General features: G+C 43.2%; 1 protein-coding gene across 1 annotated transcript; it reads left to right on the top strand.

Annotated features, from left to right (window-relative positions):
- Positions 1–1467: 1467 nt before the first annotated feature.
- On the top strand, positions 1468–24033 carry LOC106719372. The gene is made up of 7 exons (XM_014513708.2): positions 1468–2237; positions 2533–2599; positions 11204–11254; positions 16846–16940; positions 20974–21177; positions 21330–21518; positions 23939–24033. The coding sequence occupies exons 1-7, from the start codon at positions 2172–2174 to the stop codon at positions 24014–24016; spliced, it is 750 nt and encodes a 249-aa protein (XP_014369194.2). The 5' UTR covers positions 1468–2171; the 3' UTR covers positions 24017–24033.
- The last annotated feature ends 1968 nt before the right edge of the window (positions 24034–26001 follow it).

The following is a 26001-nucleotide window of genomic DNA, read 5'->3' as shown; positions in this document are numbered from 1 at the left end:
CAAATTTTAAATTGTTTTTATATTACATTATTGAATTGTGACTATATAATGTTTAGCACAACAATATAGTATTAGAAGACATACTTGTAAATGTTATGAACGTCGCCGCAAGTGGGGGGAGGTAAATGCTCCCCCCCCCTCATAGATAATCTAAAAATCTAAAATAGTTGTGCCTCAAAAATCTCTTGGAATAAAAAAAATGTCTACTGTACGGCGACGCTCACGAATTTTTTGTGAATTTTTTATTGTACGCTTTAGGTTAATTCGAATGTTATAAATTGTTAGCAGCCATTAGAAATGGAAATAAATGTTAGGATTTATTCATTTCGGCGTTCACTGCGAGAGGACGCTCGTTAGCAGTGCGCCGGGCGACCGCCGGGTGGACGCCGGGTGGACGCCGAGTGGACGCCGGGTGGACGCCGCGAGGTATACGCGTGTACATCGCGTGGCATACAATGAGCTCACACTCGCTGTTTGTATTTACTGTTGTACGTATTTCATGTTTTATATTAAATGTTGATTTTGTTGTAACCTGTACATGTCTACTCCTACCACCTTACAGGGTAAACGAGATGGCCTCATCGCAATCTTTCACTTGAAAACGGACAAAGAATAGACCATTTATATGTACTTCCGTATCCTTGTCCCCTCTTCCCATTCCCGCACCTTGACAACGGGTAATGACTGTGACTGTGACAGTTGCAGATGTTGAAGAAAGTTATTTGGATATAAAAGCTTTAAAATAATATCATAACGATATAGTGAAAAAAGTTTTCAAGGTCGCATATTATAATCTCTTGTTCGAATAGAATCAAAATACATAGACTCTTGTTTATTGGCCAATGGTTTCTTTTGAAACTTAACAATATACAAACTATCGAATACAATAAAGTACATGTGAGAAGCGGAGACGCTTGTAGCTCGTTCAGCAGCAGACGAGGTCCTCCAGAAGCTCCACGTGGACGTCCAGTGACAACTAGTCGACACATAAGTCAACGGATGGTTGGTATTGCAAGAGGATGTAAATTTGATAGTATGTCATTAGTGATTAGTACGAAATTGGACCTTTTTTACAAAATGTAAAGATTATTATCTGGTCCTTCGATGCCTCCATGAAACTCAGTCTCTAAAATATTACTCTAACATAGTAAAAAATATATTTGTTTTGCCAAATCAGTCAACTGTTTATGTTTGTTCCCATTTTTATAAACTAAATCTCGATCTGTAAGTTCATTGAAAAATAAAACCTACTAAATAGGAATCATGATTAGAAAGATGTTCAAGACTAATATGACTTATGATCTGTTTAAATCACCTTTATTTGTAAATTCTACGTGAGGTTTGAGAAGCACATAATTTAAAATTATTTAGCATTAAACCTTAAAGGAGTGGAAAAAGATTTTGTTTTTCTTTTCGTTTAAAACAAAGACATATTTAAACTACGATTTGCCAATGTTGGGATCGTTGACGACAACTTGCAACAACACAACACCAAGCTACGAACTTGCAACATGCGCAACTTTTATCAGCGGCACATTATCAGGCGTGCGTTATGTAACCGAGGTGTGCTGCGCCGCCGTCCCTCTCGCACTCGCAGCGAGGCTCGCCCAGAGAGAGCGGGACGTGCGATGTTGCATTAAATTCGATCTTATTCTGTAATGTTTTGTCCAATCGCAGCCGATCTTTGCATGTTCCGGTTCTTTGTCATCAATGGATCGCCGGCCGAGTCTATTTCGAGTGCCACTCGAAAAGCTTTTACTCTATATTTGGGCTATCTCGAGTTCCGCAAATAACTTAAATAGACGTCCACGGATATGATCGTTCTGTGCGTCGACAAATTTCGGTCGAACGAGTAGTATTTGACGAGAACGCTCATAAGCCCTTTCGGCATTAATGGGTGGTGCCCACTTCAGCTGACTGCGTCGTACGCAAGGCTACTCCGACGAGACTAGTAGTAGTGCGGCGTGCGAGGCGAGCGGTCGGCCCTCGGATCGCGCGAGTGATATGCGGATATGCTATTCAGGCTTAAAATGTCTGTGGAACGTTCGCCGTAGGCGTGTTATAGTCCGTATCGCGTAATTTTCGTGGCAGTATCGCGAGTTGAGTGCGTGTCGAGTCGCGCGGCGCTGTGGCGGCCGCGGCGGTCCACCGGAGCGAGCCGAGGCTCAATAATGCTCAAATTTCTGACTCACAAGCTGCGAACACATTCTTTGAATGAGGAGAACGTTTCCGAGAAGGTGGGTGTTGGCGGCGAGCGGCGAGCGGCCGGCTGCGAGCCGCGAAGGTCACGCCGGCAAACCGCCACCAGAAAATGGCCGCCCGCTCCGCGAGAACAAAGGAGCGGAACGATCGCCGGATCTCGGCGCGCTATTCGATCTCGACGCTGTCCGAATTTGCCAAATATAATTTCCAAACTTGTAAAGAAAGCTTAATCGAGATCGATAGCTCGGGGCGATGAGTGCGGCGAAATAAAACCGGCAAGGTGCAGCGGTGATCGGCTCTCGAGTTGAGCTGGTCCGCTTGTTGTTGCAGGTGGAGGAGCGCGACTCCGGCACCGAATCGGACGACGAGGCGGAGCGCGCCGAGTGCGCCGACACCGGTGAGTGCTACTACTGCTTGTTACGCGCTGCGCCCGCCGGCACCCGGCGACCGGCACACACTATCAAATGACACACGAGCTTTTGCAACAATACAAGTCTCTACCGGTACTCTAGTAAAACAAAGCGGTGTCAGCATACACTGGTGCACGCACGATTGCGACTTATTAGAATCTTATTAGCATAGCCGACCCGAAGCGGCGCGGCGGCGGCGGCCCGGCGAAGGCTTGCCTATTGTCGACTTACGATAGTTGTTTATTTTCATCGGAACCGGTCTTTATCCAATATTACGGCTGCGCCTCGGTTATGTATTAAGTTTGTGTTTATTATGAGCCCGTTTCTTTGTTCCTACTGAGTGACCTTGACTCGCGACCTTGACCCTAACGTATCGTGGGTAGCGGCTGGTGGCCGGGCGCGGAATCGGAGGACCGGAACTCGGGACACGCAGAAGAATCTGGAAGCTGTGCGGCCTGTGCTGCTGTACCCAGCCGCAGCACCGTCGTTGTGTTAGCTCTCTTAGCGCATATCTCGTTACATGTGCTGATATGCGCTATATATGTGTGCTAATATGTACTGGCTTGATGTACCTAGTGGTGTTCTGGCTACTTCACTACTTCAGATGTCACCGATGTCGGACACTGGCACACCGGACTTTTTTTTTATTACGCTTACATTAAACTGAATTTTTACTATTATTCACGTTGCATACAATATTGACTAAACTCTTTTGACTTACATACATTTTGATTTTTGATCACTGTCTTCATGTCATTTTTGGTTAGGTAAAAGAACGGCGGAGAGTAATCCCGCCACGTCTGCTCTTTGTTACAGCCAGTCTAGCATATGTGGCCGCTGTAATTTGACTTATTCGAAGAGCAGAGCGGTGAAGGAATTTAGAATATAAAATTTTCAATAAATGTACATTAGTTATAAATAAACAACAAATGCGGTCGACTGCATTTGCAGAGGAGAATACGACACGAATTACATATCCCAGTTCGTCCCACCGCCTGGGCTACACCAGGTCACAATGGAACGGAAATACACATCCACGAAAGAGATCCTAATGACAGACGGCCTGTTTAAATCCAATTACTGGAACTCTTTTATGCCACATTTACATTATTCCAACCCAACGATCGATATCAGCACTACATTATAACTCTAGTGATATGAACCACACTGGAATGCACGCAGTGACCAGTTGTAATCCAGCGGTGATTTCGGTGGCTCGACTGGGATTATGTAAACAGGGCATTATTTTTAGCTACATGTTTTACAATTACATTTACTTAACAATTCTTAGCATTTGCACGTATTGTATGGCGATATCGATAATTGCAGTAACTAGAGGAGATTGGAGGAGCAGAAAAAATATGTTTTAAGTTTTGTCGATTGAGCGTGCACGGTCATCGACCGACGACGCTTGGTAGTGCAATAAATTAAAATGAATTTTCTGCGCTTGTGATAAAGAAATAATGATTAAATAATAGGTTAGTCAATATTTAAAGTGAAAATAAAATAGGTTTGTCATCATTGTTAAGCTCATCTCGTGACTCGTATATTAATCAAAATGTAGATTTGTAACTTAATGTACCTGTTATTTAAACGGCATCGTCAGTGCCTACCATGTGCTACGCTAGGATTTTTTTAAGTGGTTCCACAAACTACATTTAGGCGACGAAGGCGACGTATTTATTGTGAACTTTGGCAATTTTATTTTACTATCTGGATGCCGGATGAATGTTGATAGTACAGTGATTAGCGCAAAGCTGCTCCGCGAGGAGCGGTGCTGAGATGAAATTGAGCCATCGTTATAGCAAACTGGAGGGGGTAACACAATGGTGGCCTTCGTGGAAGGGCGGATATCCTGTGACCCCCTTGAGCGCTTCTGTCGACCGCCAAGGGGTTGCAGAAAGACCCATGTGTGTAAAACTGCGTAAGCGTTTCCTGTAAATGTCGCTGATATTCCTAGTCCTTAGAGAAGTAGGATTTAAATGTTTTTTCAAGTTATGCTGCTAGAGCATATAGCGTTACATTGTGAGAAGGTGTTCACAGGTATAACACTGCTGCGTCGCACTCATCACAGGATGGTCGTTCGCAAGCCCTGTTGAGTGTTTCACCTCGACTCCCCTTCCCACGGCTCAAACTTAAACTCAAGCTTAAATTTGTATGTGGCGCGGAGTCGCTGCGAGATTTGACCTTAGTTTCACGTTCTAACCATATGCCCATCGTTCCTAAACTGATCTACAGTTTTTCGACCGCAATGTGGTTTACAAATAATTTATTCCAGGAGCATATTACGACAGCAACTGTTACGAGCAAATTACACAGGACAACAAAATCAAACTTTTTTTTTGTTGCATGAAGTTTTTCTACTGTTGTTTACTAATTTGGGTGCGCTGATTTCAAATCTATCCTCAGATTTTTTGTAGCAGCTCTAGTTAGTGAGATACAGGTACCGGCTTGAATTTACATAAGTAGTCGGTAGTTTCTATCTATAGCGGTGTAACTTAACTAGTTCCTTTATAAATTTCATTATGTCTTCCTCAAGAAGGACGTGTTTAATAATCCTGATTGTTTTTGTGTTATTTGTGGAGAATATATGTTCCAAAAATTTCGTTTAAATGTGTCGGACTTTGTGAAAAAGGCATACTTCGACTACTTTTGGTTTCCATTGCCGTCAAACGCCAAACCTTGGATACCAAGTTTGGTATGCAAAAGTTGTGTTGAATCTTTGCGACTGTGGGGAAACAAAAAAAGACCCACTTTTAAGTACAAAGCTCCTATGATTTGGCGTGAACCATCCAACCATCATGATGACTGTTATTTCTGTTTAACGAAAATCATAGGAATAAACCACAAAAATTGCTCTAAGTGGATATATCCAAACTTAAAATCTGCCATACGAACAGTCTTGAGTATTAGGGACACATCAACATCACAGTATGCATATAAAACTGGGGTTGATAAAACAGTTAGTAAAGCTCTTAACAAAGATGGCGAATGTTTCAAATACATTGAAAAAGTGTTTCCAAAATTGAGTAGTGAGAAAATCAAAGGTGGTATTTTCGATGGCCCATAAATCAGGAAGTTGATAGATGATAAAAAATTTACTAACCATGTGACAGCTGTCGAGAAATGTGCATGGGAAGAGTTTGCTTGTGTAGTGAGAAATTTTTTGGGCAATAGGAAGTCTGACGGCTACATTCAGCACGTTGAACAGTTGCTGATACACTTCCAGCGGCTTGGATGCAACACGAGTATCAAGCTTCACTACTTTCACAGCCATCTTGACTATTTTCCTGAAGATTTCGGTGACCTGAGCGAGGAACAAGGAGAGCGCTTTCACCAGCATATTCGGAGAGATATCAGGGGTACTGGAATGAACATATGATGACTGATTGTTGTTGGAGCATTCAAAATAGTACTCATAATACATCTCACTCTAGAAAATCCAAAAAAAGGAAATTTTGTTCTGAATAAATATATTTAATGAATTTTTTATACTTAAACTATGTGCATTTTCAATGAAAAACCCTGTCACTTCGTAACTCCAAAACTAGAGCTGCTTCATAAAAACGGCATATATTTTTGAAATCAGCGTGGAAAAACTATTCAGATTCATGTAAAAAATCTCATGCAACAGACATGCTGTAATCCAGTGTTATTTATTTGGGGTTTTATAACAGAACCGACATGATATTCTTATTAATAAAGTTTCATATTGATTCGTTCAAAAACTCAATAAAAATTATGAATATGAAAATATTTAGTGGCGGACGGTAATAAAGATGTGGAGGGCTGCAGTCGGTGCGTGTGGCGTAAACGGGCCCATTGATTCGGAACGGCTTTGTTTATTCAGCTGGCTCGAGACTTGATATTGGGTAGAAAATATTTAAATTTTTTATAAATAAACCACCTAACCTATTATTAAAAGCAGCCTTTATGTATTAATCTTCAATTAACGTTCTTCCTGCGTATGGAACAGGATATTAAAAACTTGAATGCTATGATATAAAATACCGATGATGATAACAGTAATAATGGTGGCAAAATAATGAAACCAAAGACAATAGCACAAAAATAACTTGCAATTCGGCCTAAAGAATATAATGTATTTAATATTATTATCATCGTTAAAATAACAACGCTTTTTTATTTATTTTTTGTATTACTGTTTTTAACTTGAAGTGGCAACACTTTAGATTTACTTATATGAGCACCTCTCTGGATCCTACGGCTGCTAAAGCCCGCTACGTTAACAACACTATGCTAACAAACATAAACCAGTTGATTGGTGTTGCCTGTTTTTGTGTGTTTGCTTGTTTTGTTTGGTGTTCGCTGTTTACGGTTTTCCTACACAAATCAAAGGATGTTCGACAAACGTGGGGATGGTTGGTTGTGTTAGGTGTTTGTCACGTGTTTGATGATTGTGACCGGTTGTAGCAAACACCAAGCGTCTAGAGTGGCCATAAAACATCAAAATGACTGAAATAAGAAATTGCCGAATACAGAAATAATTAGCAAATTATTAAGACTTTAACATGTTGATAGTGTAGGCAGAATGATTTTTACAAAGACTCGCAATGCTTCTTTCTTTTGCAGAAATTAGTAATTGAAATGTACTATTCTTAATTAATCACATTACAAAAGTCTTGCAGTTTTAAAAATAAAACGTATCTTGCATTGGGCAGTAAGGACTGTAAACACGGCAATTAACTATTGGGGCTTATCTCAGCTGACTCCGGCCGCTCGCATCTCGCTTTTAGATAACCTATTCTTATTACTTATTTGGTTCACACGTCACTGTATTGAGTTACATACATATATGATCACATAAACTGATCTAGATTGAATATGGATAGCTAGAAAGGAAGACCGAAAAAGTATGGATAGATTGTGTGAAAGAGGATATGTGTTAGAAATAATTGAATTCAGATATGACAGCCGATGGAGATGTATGGAAGAGTATGTATACTGTGCCGTCCTTCCATTGAGACACGAGCCGGTTGATGATGTCTACACTCTAAAGAGTTACTCTGGTACTGTTCATACCTTAATGTGACAAACAAGTTATACTGAAACTTATGTAAAAACAACCGCATAGAATTTTGTTCATCTTTTAACTATTGACTTTATCGATCTGTAACAAGGGATCAAGATTTTTGAAGAAAAATATTAAAAAGTATGAATTTTGTGCCTGTGCCTGACTGGCCGCTACCATCCGCTGTCGCATAGATTGTAAACCTCTTGTTCTTCGTGATTCTCATTAGAGAAAGCAGTGCATGCACTCGTTTGTTCGGCCTTGGGGAGCGCGGCGCAGCGTCTGCCGGGAACCGCCCCGGGTCTTAGGGCAGCGTAGCGTAAAGCGCGTAGGCACAGTGAGAGCCGTACAGCACACGGTCGCCGCGCGGTCTGGCCGAGGGCCGCTATCTGACGCGCGGCTCACTCGCGAATTTTTCCACAACCGCTACGATAACAGCATTATAACACCAAAACAACTGGCCGGAGTTATTCCGACGCCGATAACAACAATAATAATATACAAGATAACGCGTCACTCATGATTGTAGACCTTGAGTTTCGGTGTACACAAAATTATTAGTAATTTTAACAACAATAAGAAAAAAACAACAGTACCGTGTAGGAATACCCGAAAGAACATCGCAACCCAAAACATATAAATACCGACAAATCTCACAAACTTTGTCGATGACGCTACCAAAACTTTCTCGAAAATTTTCATACTAGGCCTCATAGCTAATCTCGACGTTGTCTTGAACTGAATGTAAAAGTACTTCTGTAATTGCTCACCTATTCACATACATGAGAGATACATCTCAGAGATCTTTGTTTACCTCGGTTCCTCTCTCTCTCTCTCTTTAGTTATTTGAATCAACACCTCATCAAAATCAAAGCTTCGTTTGAGAGCCACACAAAACTTCAAAAATCATCAGCATTTCGGTACTCAAGGAAGCATAGCGATGGGAGCGACGGGACTTGAGCTTCACCAATCGCCTCGGCCATCAATTAAACATCGCGCACCAAAACTGGGCACGTTAATTGGCAGCGGTTTCTAGGAAGCAGCGCACTCGCATACCGATACCGTGGCGACGGCGTTCGCAGTCTCCATTCCGTACATCTTACAAGCGCTCGTTAGGTGACTGTCATCGTTACGTAAAGTTTGCGACAAAACATCCGAATATTGACGAGGCAACCTGGAGCTTGTGAATTGAATTTTTTTGTTTTCAGTGGCCATTCTGTGAATGAAGCCTCTGCCGTCCCGTGTCCCTATATGGTGCGACGCCGACGATCGCAAAAAGCACTCCCGCGCTCCCGCCGCCTCCCGCGCCGCTCCCCATCGACCCTTTCCCGCATAAAAACTGTCCGCGCCATTCTGTAGTAACTGTGATTATGTGAACCCGGAGGATTCTCTGAACTGGTTTTATGTATGTGTGCGCTGTACTCCGAGTCGCCGCGCCTGCTCCTGTCCTGAGTGTCACTTCTCTTCAGCCTTTTATGGTTAATTGAGTAGCTCATACCAGTTTTTGCAGCTAAATTCTTTTTGATTCTTTTCTATTTCATCTTCTCAGACTTTACTAATTTTCTCTTTAATTTTCTAAATCGCTGTTTGTTAAGTTTAATGTTTAATTAACATCGAAGTAGCTGTCGCCCACGTATTGGTGCGCGGATTTCAAAACAAAGATGATGCTCTTCTTCCATGCCAAATTTCATCGAGATCTGTTGTGCCATTGTGAAGATACCTTCTAACAAACATCCATCCATCCATCTAAACTTTCGCATTTATAATATTAGTAAGAAGTAAGATTGTCCAATTATTTATGTAAATAACGACTTGCGGTATAAGAGCAAACCGGCGTGTTCTCCTGGTGGTTTGCTCCGCACCTTGATAACTATTTTGTATTACGATAAGTCCACGCCGGCGCGGGCACACGTTTTCAATATTATTGTTATGTCCTCAATGTTTTTTTGATTACGTCGATTACATATATAGTAATACTACATCTAGGATTTTTTTTAATTTGACGATATTATACCGTAAAAATTTAAGATTGTGCGCAACCCAGGCCGAGGGCTAGTTCAAATAACAATAAATATTTATATATTTAGCAGATGCATTGTTATGACAAACCTTTGTGGATAGTTAGACACATGTTATACAAACACACAGCAATCGGCACAGGAAATAGCCGGCCCCGTTGCCAACACGACGCCTTCATGATGCAAGCCCGCGTCGTTCGCCTCTTGTGCTGTGACCCACATCTCTTTACATATATCATTCGATTTCTGTAAGTCCTTCTTAGATTTTGATACGGTTTCCCTACAATTATCACAATCGCTTCGGTTACTCATTTCTCATTTGACGACAACATAAGCCGGATAAGATCCATACAATTGCGACTGTAAACTCCTGCGCTTCTCGATTACTCACCTTCGCCTCTAAGGATTTGTGACTTACTTCTGCGGACTGTTGACCAAATAATAATGCTTAATTACTTATATTAATTAAGAGTAGTGTCAAAGATCATAGAAATAAAAGTGGGTGCGGAGATAGAGCGCAGGTCGGGTGCGAGCAAAAGCGCGTACGTGGCGCAGGTCGTCGACCCGTCGGCGAATGCTGCGGGAGGGTACGGGGGGAGCCCGGCGACCCGGTCACGGCCTCGCCGGCGTCGCACTCCCGCCAACTTGCACTTTTACATGTTGCCCGCAGCCTGCAGCCCGCAGCCCGCTGTGTCGCGGTGCAAATCTTAGAATCAGTCGCTTTACTTTGATTTGAACGTCTAACGTCACTACACAGCATCATTCGTCGAAAGATATCAAAGACGGAACTGTTCGTTGCAAGTCTGTTGCAGCTCATCTACTAAAAGAGGTAGCTCTCTCTGCATTGCATTTCAATCCGTCTTATAATTTAAGCTAATCTCAGAAGTCAGAAGTTTTTCAAAACTTTTTGAAATATGTACCTTCACTTCCAATTACTAGGGAAGGTAATAAGGTTAGTCGACAGTCACGACGACACTGCGAAATTTGAGTATGACAAGCATTTTATTTATAACGCGATGGACTCGTTGCGTATTGCGCTAGGCCTATATCTAATTTATAGCATCACAAACTGCAATAATATTAAACAAATGAGCGCCTCTGCCGCTGGAGCCGTGTGCAGCAACGGAGCACTTTTTGCCTCGGAGGCGCGGAGTTTACCGGCTGATTGCATTGATAGCGACCGCCATTGTGTCCCCTCGTTCCCACTCAAAGTTCCACCCGCCGCGCCGCCGCGCCGCTTCAAATAAATAGATAATGTGATAATTTGAAAAAATTAAAGTAGGATTAATGGTGTATTATAGCTGTTGCCTCTTGTGCACGTCACGCAAACCAGTTAATTATACGGCTGGGGCGAAAACAATCATCATTTTTATTTAATATCTTTGTTAAGTAAATAGTAGCATCATTATAATGATTGTACTGCTGGACCATGTCGGACCTTCTCCAAGGACTTACATCTTATGCGGTTTTCTAACTAAAAAGAGTTTAAGATTAACTATGTGTTTAAATATTATACTAACATTTGCTATGTTTTGTTGCAGGCGACTTGTGCTCCGACGTGGTGATGAAGTGGAGTGATGTCACCGACCTCAGTGAGTGCCTCTGTCTGCTCTCATCTGCCCTCGTACATTTCATACGTGTCTATATCTTCTTAACAGTTAGAAAGATACCTTTATATTAACCTTAATGGGTATAGATTAAAACTGAATCGACTACACTTACGTAAATTTCTAGTTCGCACCGACTAGTTTCGGGCGTGGGGTACACTTAATGGAATGTTGCGTTACGAGGCGCACGGAGAAAGACGCGGGACGCTACGTGCGAGTACGCGCCGTGTGCTGGCGTACTCACTACAGGAGATGTTGCCCTGGATAGATCTCTGCGATCATAACGTAGATATATTTTTATTCTTTACACAGATAATAAATATTAGCTAGTATGTAGTTATTTTCGTACTCGGGTACTTAAATAGAAAGATATTTCTAATTTGACTATTTCTTTCGCTTCATCTGACGCGAATAAACACAGTGAGACAGGCGGCGACGCACAGTGCGCCCTCAGTAACTTTGCGCGAAGTGTGGCAGCTGGCAGCAGACCACGTCACTCACTCGGCAGAGACACGATGTGACGCTCAGCCGCTCAGCTGATGGATTGTGTCCAAACGCGACGCGACGTAAACTCTATTATGATATAATGTTAAGGGTAAAGGACACGCATTATGCCACATTTGCATTTCCTAAAATGTCCAATATGATTTTTTCATAAATTTATTTTTTAAATAAATAATCTTCAAACGTCCCGTAATTCTGTTCTATTTATTTATAAATAGAGCTATAGCTGAGCAATTTCTATTTTCGTTTCTAAAATTGGGTGAAATTCGCGGGATTTTTTTTTTGTATGAACGGAATCACTATAATATGTAATTAAGTATTCTTTATCCATGTGTCGTTGTTTTGTTTTTTATTTCCATTGAAAAATATTTCAACATTAAAATAATATAAACTAACAATAAATATTATGTGGAATTAAATCTTGTTTCAATCAAGTTTTGACATGTCGGTCGTGGTGCACCGTCTGGGGACAAGCTCCGTCGCGTTGCTCAGATATTCTATTCCGGTCGACACAAATGTATTTGGTTTGCATTCAAAACGATTACAGAGTGTTTGTTAACAACAACTTTCTGCTACAAATATACCTGCAGTTAATTGCAACTGTTAAAGCAATTAAAACCGATAGCGTTGTGTCGGACAACTGCGAGCTGCGTCGTTGTCAGCTTGTACACAACCCCACTTTCAGAGCTCGGAGACTCGAAACCCTTACTCGTGGTAACTAGGTTCAGTGGACTTCACACATACTACGTCTGTCATAGACGCGGTCTCAAAATCTCTTTGGTGCCAACTTATAAAGATAATGTAAAATGAATTTTATGAAAACGTAGTCACGACCATCGATGTTGACAAACAAAGTCAAATTACGAAGAAACAGTTTGTTTATGAGCGTGACTAGTCTTACGGCGCGGCGGTAGGCAGCCGGCAGGCAGATTGCGGCGTTGCCGATGCGCGCGCGCCGAATTTCTGATTACATCATGGCGCAAAAAGCACTTTGCATTGTGTATGGGTAGAGGGAAGGGGAGCGCTGACGATGAGTGAGAGGAGGAGAGGGGTAGGAGGGGAGGAGGCGACCTTGGCCTTGCGCGCGGCCGAGGTGAGTACTGCCCGCCGCGCACTCCTCGCGATCGTACTCGGCCACGTTGTCCGCATCGACAATTACTATTCGATAACTTTTTGGGGAATACGAAATTAAATGGACATGAAACCTTATTAATGAACAATAACAAATAATAAAATATTACGTGCAGAATACAGCATATCATATGTGTTTATGATATAAAATGAACGCCGGCGACGCATGTGAAATGAAACGTCATTTGGTCTCTGCCATAATGCATGAAAATGGCGGCGCGACGTTGAATTGCGTCGGCGCGAACGACAGCCACGTCGAGTGATCGTCTACCAGAGCAACTCACTGAACACCTTTCCTTCCACCGTGATTTCTGTACTGTACCAACAAACTGGTTAATAAACTGATGTAGGAATATGAATGGTTGTGGTCGGGAACAGGTTTGATTTCCTGTTTTTTCGACGCGCCTACGATGCTTTACTTCCATGGGAAGCGACGGTCTTTTCCAATTTCCACTGCTTAACATTTACTATAACCTTTAAAAAGAATTACAGAATCACTGAATACGTGCGGTTCATGAGAGCTGTCACTGCTGATTTCATTATGTTCGTGTGCGACTCATTTACTTAACTATTCAGTACCTTTATGTATAAATAAATATATACTAAGTTGAATGTTGATAACTAAGTAATACATAACGGATCTGATCGGTACTTTATAACGAGTGATATAATAGTAAGGCGTTGTAGGTATACCAGAGAACTGCATTGCCGGCTACATTTCAACTATTAATTGACAGCTAAAAGATTCTTAATAACGTTTTCTTTGAAAGTTCACTTACAAAAATGTTTTAGATTGTTAAAAAAATATGTTTTTGTGTATGTCCATCAGATGCTAATACGTGTTGTGGCTTCAGTGAGATGTAACGCTCCACGACTACGTGGGCGACAGTAACAACAAGTCCGCGTGGGCGAGGCAGCGATTGAAACTTGTGTGTCTATGTAAATATAGTGAACAAGCGTAACGCAGGCGTGGCGGTTGTGACCCTGAACCGTCTCATGGTCGCACAATACTGCCATCTGCTGGTCCACGCCTTGCGCGATCAATTAATCACGTACTCCATCCAATAATATTCCAAATGTGTGTACAATGAATGGTAGCAAAGCAGAGTAACTGTAGTAGTAATGCGACGCCGAAGAGAGATATAACGCTTTTTACTACTAATACTATTATGGAAGTATTCCTGTTATGGAAGCTACAAGAATACACTGCAGAGGAAAGTTCTATTTGTAATATGTAAAGATGTTTTTTGCGCGTATATGAATCGTGTCTGTTACGATTTTTGATATACTGTAATAATCTGAGCTCTGAAAAAAGTATCTCGGATGAATTGGAATAAATTACACGGTAGAGATATAGATAACCGGATCATCCGCTTGTCGACATTAATGTATTGTCACTTCACATTTCGTGACTCGCCCCGCCTCATCGGTCATCGGCGTATTGAATCTTGATCAAAGTCTCGCAACCTTATCGTTTAGGCTTTAGACACGTGAGTTTACTTGAATTTGTACCTAATTCAATTGGAATAGAGAGTGAGTGTGAGACCTGCCGTACACCGGAAAAGTTGTGATAGGATCTCGGCGGCAGGCGTAGTGGTCTAACTGCCGCCGCCGCCGCTGCCGTCCCACCGCGCGCCGTGTTCCTTAAGAAAGAAATGCTAGTGGCGATACGCAAAGAAACGACCGCCAAATTATAAGTTTGTAGTCGAAGTGACTTAGTGATCCCACAATCGACTCTACTGTATACATTTAATCGTTGTTGGTACAGTTATGTGCAAATTATAATTTGCTTGCATTTTAGAAATTAGATTAGTACGAGCGAAACATCTCAGATCGATTTGCATGCCTTCCTCCGCCAAATCCATCTTTCCTTCCCAAGAAAAAAGTGGGAAGGAGAAGAAGACCAAAATTATAATAATTAACTATATAAAAACAAAATATAATAAATATATTAATTAAAAACGGAATTACTTCCAAATCACGCCTGTCTTCTATGTGATCGTCGTATTTGATTACTCGAGCTAGCCCAGTCGTGCAACAGATTATGTTCAGAATATGACATTGTGTTTTATTATTAAAATTATCGGATAGTGGTGTCTTAAAAGTACGAAATATTTAAATTAAAAACAACGATGAGTAAAGTCAAACAAGTTCTCCGCCGCGCCTGCATCATGTGAACAACACAAATTACATTGGTGGTGGCGGGTCGCGGGTCGCGGGAACAACTATCTCATGTCTGACATAACTTTATCTACCAGCGTGTCAATGTAAAGTTTGTGTATCCGTAACAATAAATAAAAAAGGCCGGTTGGACTTTCAGATATTTTTTATATGAAAATATTTCTTAGCAAAAAAGGGAACCAAGGGAAAACTCAGAGTGCGAAAAATACTCTAGTATACCTTCCGACTTCCGTTCGTACAACTTCGGCAACATCAGCGAAGCCTTTACATACGAAGGCAGTTGACAGAAATCACTTTTACGGAAATGAAAGGAGTTATGTATTTAATATTACGACTTGAACATCGGAGCCGATCTCTCGCTCCGACTTTCCAAGTGAAATAGCACTCGAGTTATTTAAATATATATTTTAAGTTAGCTAAAGTTTATAGAGACGAAGCTATCGGCGCGGCATGGCGGCGAAGGCGCTGAAAACCGCGCGCCGTAGAAAAATATCTGTTGAACCTTCGCGGGGCAACGACCGCCGGCGACCCAATTCGTGCCCGCGCCCCGCCCCGCCCCGCCCCGCGGCTCTGTGCACCGTGTTGCACTTTGCACACACGTAAATATGTGCAACGTATGCATCGCGGTGCGTGCAGCGACCACTCGCCTCTCCACGACTTAAGATGCTTTGGTGGTTGTTGGCAGCCGTCGGATACTCGGCCAGGTGACTATAGTTACGACTGTAGTCTCGGTTCAAACATAACGACATCGGCACACATTGTCCTTTTCCGCCAAAATTCAAAAATTTAGCTTTTATTAGCCTCTTGAATTATTATTTCAGTCTTCTTTATTGTGCCTGATTCTAGTTACGCGCCGCCGGGACGTTATTCGTTTTCTTTTAACCTTGGAGATCTCATTTGGGAATCTGGTTTCAGCATTTTATTATTGTTTACCAGTAATATTGGACTTATTGGCAGTGTGCAACATAAAACATGTGTTTCTATCTATGAATATATCTTGTCAGATAAATGTGTCGTATGTAAATATAGATTTAAAATGTGCGTGTTGAAATATTGACGATAGAACGTATATTGAGGCGAGGGTTTCGCATTCATGCGTTTGCTGCCACTGCTGCGCTCAGCACCGTCAAAGTTTACAAATTAGTAAATTGATCAACATTGTACACTGCAATAACTCTACATGGCTACTGGTTTATATTTTTTTTGTATCAATTTCCATAATTTAATCCGGAACCCATCGCCGGCCTCGACTACCCTCGTTATTTTATTCGTACGTGTAAAGTCTGTTGCAGTTGTAGCCTAAGTTCAACAATCGAATTGTTTACTGATATGTTTACATAAATCTGCATAATTAGTAATTTGTAAATGAGGTGATTGGGAACATAAACATGTCGGCAGTGAGTAGTCGGCGGATGAATCACTTTGTCGGCTAACACATTTAGTGTCGGTGTTTGTTTGCGCGACTGCGGCGCCGCGCTGCCTGCCCGCCGCGCTCCGCAAGTTCAAGACCATTCCCTCGCCTAACCCCGCCCCGCCCCACCCCACGGCTCATCCTCGCCCATCCGCTGCATCGCTAATTTTATTAATGCGCTATGCGTTTTCAGACGACCTATCGTAAAACCATTACAGCCGCAACCGAAGCGAGTTGACTCTACGAACTTCTTTTATATGATGGACGAAAGCAAAAGGGGGATCGAAGGAATGTGGCACGTCACAGCGGCAACTAATGATTGACTCAATTGTGCTTGTTGCGGTTGCAGGCCTAGGCGACGGTGTCGCAGCGGCGGTGCGGGCGTGCGGCGCGCCGGATCCCGACCAGCTCTACGACCACCACTCCTCGGAGGAGGAGCTCGAGGTGAGTCTCATAGCCACAACTCTCACATCCAGACCACCTAACTACCGAAATATCACATTGTCGTATGCAATTGACCATTCTAGTGTTTTTTGTGATACATCTAAACATCGTACACGAGTTTCCGTAAAAAAGTATTTCTTTTTTCTTTGCGTTTTAACAAAGTTATTGCAATTTAAAAATGAGCCTCTAAACTCGCTACCGAACACGAGCCGATGGCTGCGTGGCTTTTGTACTAGTAAAGGTATAAATAAATTGATTCTGACGTCACGTAGTCAAAGAGCTAACTAAAAGTAGACAACATATGTGCTGTACTGTATACTGTAATATTTGCTAATTTGCAAAGAAAATATTAAAAAAAGTTTTATGCAATAATTCAATTTTTTATTTTTATTATTTATTATTATAATAATTTGTTAATATTCTTTTAATCATTGCAACTAAGGAACTACAGACAGACAGATACACAAAGAGATAAAAAATTTAAAATTCGGTTTTTTGTTGTAAGCGCCAAGATTTTCATGTTACATACATACACGCACGACAATTTTATTTATCCATATAGATGCAGTAACAAAACTACTTAAAGACAGAGGGGGATTATTAAAATTTTGTATGTCCGGTCTACAGATATATTATTTGAAATGTCTTTATCAAACGAAATAACGAAAACAGCCGATTTTTAAATTCATTGAATTTTTTTTTTCTCCAACGGCCCTCAAATTATTTTAAGGTAGTTCCTTTGAGACAGTAAAAATCAAAGATATTTTTGTAATGAGGTAATATATAATGAACAATAACATATTTCGCTCGTTTAAAAACATTTTTCATACCTACTTTGACTGACGGAGGTCTTGCAGTCGAATTTTGTCGCGAGTACCCGTCCTTCTTATACATTGTTATGACTCAAGCGGCACGCAGTCTACTGGCTGCTGCGCCTTCTTGTGACATGCATCAGCTAATTATTCTCACGCAGATCCTTAAATAAAATCCACGAACCGCCATCCACGAACTCATCTATATTGAACCCTTTGCTCGAGATGAACAAAACCGTGCAATAACCATATCTTCTTTGTTTATACTTTGTTAAGTAGGCACAATGAAAGTACAATTTATTGTATCAGAGATGATGTTTCAAAAGGAACAAGTCAGTTTCTTAAGGTCGAATTCGAAACCAAAGAACCTACCTGTTGTACTTTATATTTACTTTTATTTAACTATACCTACTATAATGTTGTCGATACGCGAAAAATTCCTTAGTAAAATGACATTTCGGCGTCTAATTAGCGGAACATGCGTGTTCATAGCGAGACAAAGATATTTTGTGAATAATAACGCTAACGAGTCGAGAGAAGCCGCGCGGCGCAGCCGGGGGGCGAAGCGCAGTCTACAAACTCCGAAATGTACTCGCTACTTACAAATTCAAGTTACAGGCTAACCCGCTTAAAGCGCTTTATAACTAAACATTGACACCTTGAACCAAAACGCCAAGGATATAGAGTCGATATTGGCGTAGGTTCTGTTTTGTTCTGCCCTCTGGTTATATCGGAGTACAGTAACCATGTAATCGTTCGAGAGATCATTTTATATTGACAAGCAATAAAGCAACGCCAGCGGTAGGACGCGGGCGTTAGCTGATACTCTGTGCGCTCGATTTCTAATTGCTGCTGTATTTTGAGCAGCGAATAGTGAGCAGTAAGCAACGAGCAGCTAGTAGTGAGCAGTGAGCAGTGGCGACGTGACGTGGTAGTGAAGACAGCGCGCACGACGCGGGGTTGGCAGAGGAGAGCGCGGCGCTCTCGCCCGATTACCTCGGAAGACATACTCTCGACTCTCGGCTTTTTTGCATGACAACAAGGTCCAAAGTCGCGCGCCCTCCATCTCCCGGTAGATGAGCTTTCGAAGCTTTTTTCAGCTGTAATTAGGGCGAGTAATTTTGGATGCGAGTAATTAAATTATACGATTCGGCGGAGGATATTTTTTGAAAAGATTTTAAAAATGTTTAATTTGATTGAAAGAGGCTTCAGGGGTAGTTTTTCATCAATTATTTGAGATTAAATTTTTAAAAAGAATGAGCAATTTGTTTGCTCATTTAATCCAGTAACCGAACATACGTAAATGTAATCGCTGGTGCACCGTATGTGTGTGTCTGAGTGTGGGTACAGGCATCATCTGTCGACATAGGCAGCTGAAGTATTCGGTGTTCCAACACACCAACACATCCCTACAACATCGCCCATCTGTCATACTCTCATAATTGTAATCTTGATGTTTCTGCGTTCACAAACTGTTAAGGGAAATGGTTAAAATTAGATTAAACAGCAGTCGGCAAAGATGAGAATATAGCAAGTATTTTCCTAATGGAGCATCTCGTAATGTATCGTCGGCGTGGCACACTCGCCGGGTATTGTTCCGCCGGCGCGGACTGACGCGGAGGGCGGGCGGCGCGGTAGGGTGTAAGTAATGCCCGTCTCTTTGTCCTTCAGTGGAGCGTGAAATCTGCCGCCCTCTTGCCGACCGCGCGACCGTCCGCCGCCGGCGTGCACCAATCTTGCAAATTAATAAAGTTCCTATAGCATCCCGTGCTTGCTACGCCATTCCTACTTTCATAATCTTTCGTAATGATAAAAAAGAAATAAAAACTGTTTGATCGGTGCGGCGAAGGCGAGATGCAATGAGGTAGGCGAGAGGCAGGGCACGCCGCCGGAGGCCGGGGGCCGCTTTGTTCCCTCTCCCGCTCGTCTTCCAGTACTCCGTAATATAAGTAATTCGGGTGACTTAAGCAGACCAGGGTTGTCCGCATTATAGCAATACATATTTGTTTGCCAACAATAAAAGTGTTATAATCCAAACGGCAGTGTATCACACAATGTTGAGAATATCTACTACTTATGTATATGTTTTTGGGGACTAAATATATTATCTGTTCTGTTAATTATATTTTAAGACTAACAGTTTATGATTATTGTGCTTATTAAAATGATGTTTAAATATTAAACCTAATGTTTTAAATGTAAAGTAGCAATTTGTCTTTCTTATGTCCTTCTTTTGTCGGCGACAGCCCTGCTCCGACCGGAGAAGGTACAGCTAAAGACATCCAAGTTTTTTCCTTTGCTCGTGCTTCCATAATAAATGAACGGACGCCGCAGAGTTAGGCATTTTCGACGCAGTTTTTTTTCCTCTCAGCGGTCGGGATAGGTGGGGGGAGGAGTGTGGGGCGGAGGCAGGCTCCATCCATTAATTCAAGCGTGTAATGATGCGACGCTTTGACGGAAGGGAATTGCAAGTTGTGCAATTACACGCTGAAATATTTAGCGTGGATGCGGCGCGGGGGTTCGCGCGGGGCGGAGTAGGATGCCGCGTTTGTGTTGTCGCAGCGACCCATTCAAGTCCTACGTTAGGGATGGCGATCGTATTCATCATTTGGCATTTGATCAACAAAGGACTTCTGAGTTGGATATTTGTACAAGTCTCGTACGTTGGTATACATATATGTAGAAGTGACTGAGAGTTGACTTCTCTAGTCGCTTCCTCTTACTCTGTATATTATTCTTCTTTTGTGACTAGCTGGGCCTCACGGGATCTTTTACAACTCATCTCTGTAGCGTAACGTAACTGTAGATACGTTTTACCCTTTTATAGGCCGATAACACAACTCCAGATAGGTAATACTTGGGTAGTATAGTTTTTACATATCCGACACCTTTCAATGTTCTCTTACGAATGTGGTAATATTTAAATATGGTGTGAATGAGAGACTCGGTCGACGGCAGCCCTACGAGCGAGTCCCCCGCGTTTTTGCGCGGTCGCCGTTAGCGCGGCTTCCTGCGCGGCCGCCGGACGTCGCGGCTTGCTACTTGCGCCGCTGGTCGCCGCCGTCGCCGCTGGCAAGTTTTTGCTGGCGGCGTGCCGGCGGCTGTGGGGAGAGGGGGAGAGCGCGGCGCCGCCGGTGGTACCTTCCTTCCTCGGTCATCAATAGTTTTAAATCTATTCATTCAATTTAATTATTTGAAATGCAATTTAATCGTACGGGCAGGTAATAAACGGCGGACCGAGCGGCACTGGCGCCGGCGCCGGCGTGGCGGAGGGCGGGGGCGCGACTCGGCCCGAGGGGCGCCGGCGCGGGGCCTCCTCGCCGGCGGGCGCGGCGCCTGAAAAGCGGCGCTGGGCGGCGCAGCCCTACCTGGACGCGGACGACCCGGCCGCCAGGGCACCTTCCTCCGACGATGACGATACAAAGGTACTCCAACCCGCCGGCTTTTAGTAGAGGTTTTATCAACTGGCTCGAGAACAAGCAAAATGCTATGGTTAATGTTGAAATGTGCCTACCTACTATTTAAGAACACTCAAGACCCGGTGTAGGATTTAAACGGATCGGTAACACTGTTCCAGGTGGAGACTCCGGTGCGCTTCCGCACCTCGCCCCCGCTGGAGGCGCTGAAGCCGCGGCGGGCGGGGGGTGCGGGGGGTGCGGGGGGTGCGGGGGGCGGCGAGGGCTGCGCGTCGCCCCGCCGGCGCCGCGTGGCGCTGCCCCCGCCCCGCAGACATCGCCCCGCGCTGGACTTTGACAAGATGCAGCAGGTACTGAAATGTTATATCATGAGTGGCGTAGTCATCCGACTTCTTGAAATTGACATGAGATATAAGTGAGTTATGTTATCATTAGTCGACGTCTTTTATAATTAATGTGTATATTGGTACAAACAGCCAAAGATTATAAAACCGATAAACACATAGACGCGGTCGCGCCGTGGCAGCGAGCGCGTACCGATTTAAATATATGTTGTAAAAAAAAACAAGAATGCAACACAACCAGTCCGCGGCTGCGGGCGCTCGCTTAGAACATTAATATTGCAAGGAATTTGTACAGTCTGCAAGGAATCCGACTCACTCGTAGATTTACATAGCTCAATGTAATTAGATTAGTGCGGCCTCCGCCGGCGCTCTCCCACCTCGCCTCGCCTCGCCTCGCCTCGCCTCGCCTCGCCTCGCCGCGTGTGCGCTCCCGCCGAGCGGCTCGAGCCCGTCCTGTAAGGGTGACTAGGTCCTAGTCAACAACGCTGGCTCAGTGCGTGTCGGTTGACTTTACATATATCTTTGAATTTTCTCGAAGATATGTGCAGATGTATTAGGATTTTTTACTTCATCGTAACAACTGATAAATGTACGAGTACTTGTGGAATAGAGAAATACAGCACGGGGATCGAACCCGGATCCTGTACATTATAATCGCTGCGCCACCTACGCTCTTTTATTTCTACATTCGTGCCACTGTTCATTTAATGTAACGAATTTTGTACATCGCTATCTGACATTTACGATGTCTTCCATAAATGTTAGAAATTTAAAGTGCAATTTCCGGCCACCGCGTGTCTCGTCGTCCGCCGCCTAATTTACAATCAGCTTGTTAATAAAGTGGCGATGTCTGTTATCGTCGCACGACACTATCAGCAGGATTACACGCGGATGAGTCGCAGATAAACCCGAGTCAACGAACTGACGACTTCCTGACAATATCTTGCACTCGATATAACCTCGATGTGAACATTACATCCTAATATTAAGCTATGTCCTTTTGGTTTCTAGAAAATAATAAACTATTACATGCTATATTATATTACAATAGAAATATGTGCCTGTATTTCTTGGGCATTTTAGGAATTATCACTAGAACTTATCGACATCGACATGATGTATCGAGCGACCGCGCGACCCTAGCGACCCTAGCGACGTGACTGCACATGTGTGTGCACAATTAGCGCACATCCGCGCACCTCGCTGCAAATGTACGCTACAAAACTATATTTACTGAATACACTTCAGTTCTCCTCATGAAATCCCATGCAATGCTAGAGGGGCGACAAGTGTTCGCCATTCTTCATTCGCCACTCAAAGGAGGCTTTCTCTGTAAAGGATATGGTTCATAACCCGTCCACATATGTTTGAATATTTTATATTCACAATTAAATTTCGAGCCGTTTTTAAATGTACTCAAAGTTAAATCAGTAACAGCATATAAATATTAATCGTGAAAATATGAAGTTTGTTGGTGTGGAGCGTGGCGCGTGTAGCGGGGAGCATGTCCGTCGTACACGGCCGCGACGCGCTGAATGAGGCGGCGGGCGGCGGGCGGCGGGAGTCATTGAGCGCGGCTGAATGAGCGCGTCTGTTGCGCGCGCAACTCTGTACTGAACTGGAACTATGTTGTGTCGCCGACTTAAGCCGCGTTCACATTTGCCTGACGTGTTGTGTCGTGATGCGTCAGAAAGGTATCGGTCTCATACAATTAATATGGTTGCGTGCACACTTCTCTGACGCAGTGTGTCGTGATGGCTTGTGTCGTGTCGCGTCAGTAGCGATCCCGGTCCGCGTCAGTTGGGTGAGGTGCGGGGGACGGCGCAGCGACACGACACAGCGGGTCGGACTAGTGTGCACGCGCACGTGTCGTGTTGTGACGCGTCAGAAGGTATGGACGACGAGCTGATCGAGTACGTACGACAATATAAAGCGATTTATGATACAAAATGTAAACAATATAAGGATCAATCTATTAAAACTAAACTATCTTTTTGTATATACTGGATGTATCCAATATCTTCTTCTCTTTTTTTGTTTTATTAGAAGTGTTGCCAGTGCCAATAACTGCATATCTTCTTCATAATCTGAATCCGAATCGGATGATTCATGAAAAAACATTGCAAATGTGTAAACTCTCCGAGAGCTATAACGGAACTGATTAAAAATGCGTCATAACGCGTCACATAGATGTGAACAGTAGCCATCACGACAGAAAGCATCACGACACGACACGTCAGGCAAATGTGAATGCGGCTTTATACACAAGGCGACGCCGACTGTTTTCACCTTTAGTGCACATACACGAGCTCGAGATTGTAAAAAAGTACAATTAATTTAAATTATTCAACAAATACGCTTCAAATATGTTCAGTGAATATTAGAGCAGCTGTGACAGTGAGCACTAACAGTGATGTGGTGTGCAGCTGAAGGTGGGCGGCGGCGTGCGGTCGTGGCGCGCTGTGGGCGCGGCGCACGGCGAGCTCTCCGTCTTCTGCTGGTGATGGCCGCCGCACGCGCATGTACGTACATACACACACACTGCACACATTCTTCTAACTAATTGTTAATAAAACATACAACAACAAAATTAAATTCCTATGGTCAAAAAGTTAGTAACGAACAATTTTCATTGATAAAAAGTTACCAACCATCGCATCGTTGAAATAATTATAAACATTGACTCTGCACACAAGTTTGGCGACTGTAATATACTTAATCTAATGCTATGATTTAGAGTATAGACATACAGACGATGTATTATACGGATATGTATGTAACAGAACTTCGTCTCCATCTCCGCAAGTTGTAACGGAGGTTTAGGTAGGTAGGTTAACGTCCACTCGTTTGAGTTGAACTCGGTGAAGATGAAACGAAAAGTTAAGTCTTCGGGAGACAATATCACTTAGAACTGTCGCCAGGATTTGCCCAATAACGTTTGTAATCATTAATGTCAATAATGCGAAACCTTATTAATACTAGCTTTAGTCAGTCGTGAGTTTAAGAAAGTAAATATTAATAAAAGTAATGTCGGTATTTTTTTTAAATATTTCAGAACGTCCACTGCGAGGAGCGCCCCGCATTGCCGCATTGCCGCATTGCCGCATTGCCGCATTGCCACATTGCCGCATTGCCGCATTGCCGCATTGCCGCATTGCCACATTGCTGTCGGCGACCACTCCTGTGATTATCTTCGTGTGAGTCGCGTCAAGTCGCGTCAAGTCGCGTCAAGTCGCGTCAAGTAGCGGCAGAGTGGCGCCGCCATGATGTTGCCACACGTATATCTCTCGAGCTCTCGACGACTTCACATGGCGTCTGAGAAGACTTCGTGCTCTCGTAATGTTATACACGAAACGAGGCCGAAAGTCAAGATTCGAGAAGTCTTGGCCGGAGACAGGTCGGGGCACATCGGGACACATCGGGGCACATCGGGGCACATCGGGGCACATCGGGGCACATCGGGGCACATCGTGACACATCGTACATAACGTTTTATATAAAAAAGCAGCCTAGAATAACTTGGTGACGAGTATAACGGGCCTCGTGAACGGGGAGCGATCCAGCGCTTCTATAACATTATTGTAACTGGACTATTTGCAGCGTCTATGTATAGTTTGTATGTGCGTGTGATCGCTCCAGTGTTCCAGTCCAGTTCCTCTCCACTCAATGATCAAAGTACAAAGTGTATGTGCGTCGCGCGACTAGGTTTTTGATGTCTTTACTCGTTTTTGTAACTGGTGTGCGAGTGCGGGGGGTGCGGGGGGCGCCGGGGGGTGCGGGGGGCGCCGGGGGGTGCGGGGGGTCGCCCGGCGGCGGATCATTTCGAGTGATGCGGAATTCTTTGCGCTATTTAGTACGTAGGAAAAGAACGAGCGCAGGAATTATGGATCTTTTTTTAATTGTTAATAAAGTTATATTAAATGAATTAGTTTTTGGCCCTTTACGATCTCTTTGTGAATAAAGTGCGGTTAAAATGGTCTTCAATAGGGCCCTTCGTACACAAAGCTACATAAATCTTCGATACAATCTCATAGGTCTTTTGTGTACAAGGCTGTGGAAATCTCCGATACTTGCATCATGAGTATCTATCTCTTATCGTGCGCTTTGTGTGCACAACATCGTATCGTCAACGCGAGTCGTCTACTCGGACAACAAGAGACTACACGACTGACACGAACTTCACGATATAAATTTTCTTCGCCGACTTTTGTCACAACGATATTGACAAAAATGTAGCGAGCGATCGGCGTTAGTCGGCGACGTGTGCCTGTGTATGAATCTCTGTAACATTTTATTGGAAAAATCGCCGGGTATTTTGCGTACGAAGGGCGTAAGGGCCAAGGTGACGACGCGACTTGTAGGTAACATGAATCATTGAAATCGACGACTAGTTTGTTAAGGTGCACCTTTCACTAACATAATATATATAAATGTACTAAAAGACATTACAAAAAATAACGCCTTTAATTAGAAAAAAAAAATATGTTAG

Source organism: Papilio machaon, chromosome 7 (genome assembly GCF_912999745.1).
Source record: "Papilio machaon chromosome 7, ilPapMach1.1, whole genome shotgun sequence".
NCBI classification, from domain to species: domain Eukaryota; kingdom Metazoa; phylum Arthropoda; class Insecta; order Lepidoptera; family Papilionidae; genus Papilio; species Papilio machaon.
This window is presented reverse-complemented; position numbering and strand designations above follow the sequence as displayed.

What these genes read in the sequence shown, in the direction of transcription:
- LOC106719372 (XM_014513708.2), top strand. Translation starts at nt 2,172, where the DNA reads ATGCTCAAATTTCTGACTCACAAGCTGCGAACACATTCTTTGAATGAG. An exon ending in GAGTGATGTCACCGACCTCA is followed by an intron (nt 11,255 to 16,845) that starts GTGAGTGCCTCT and finishes TTGCGGTTGCAG; the next exon opens with GCCTAGGCGACGGTGTCGCA. An exon ending in CCTCGGAGGAGGAGCTCGAG is followed by an intron (nt 16,941 to 20,973) that starts GTGAGTCTCATA and finishes TCGTACGGGCAG; the next exon opens with GTAATAAACGGCGGACCGAG.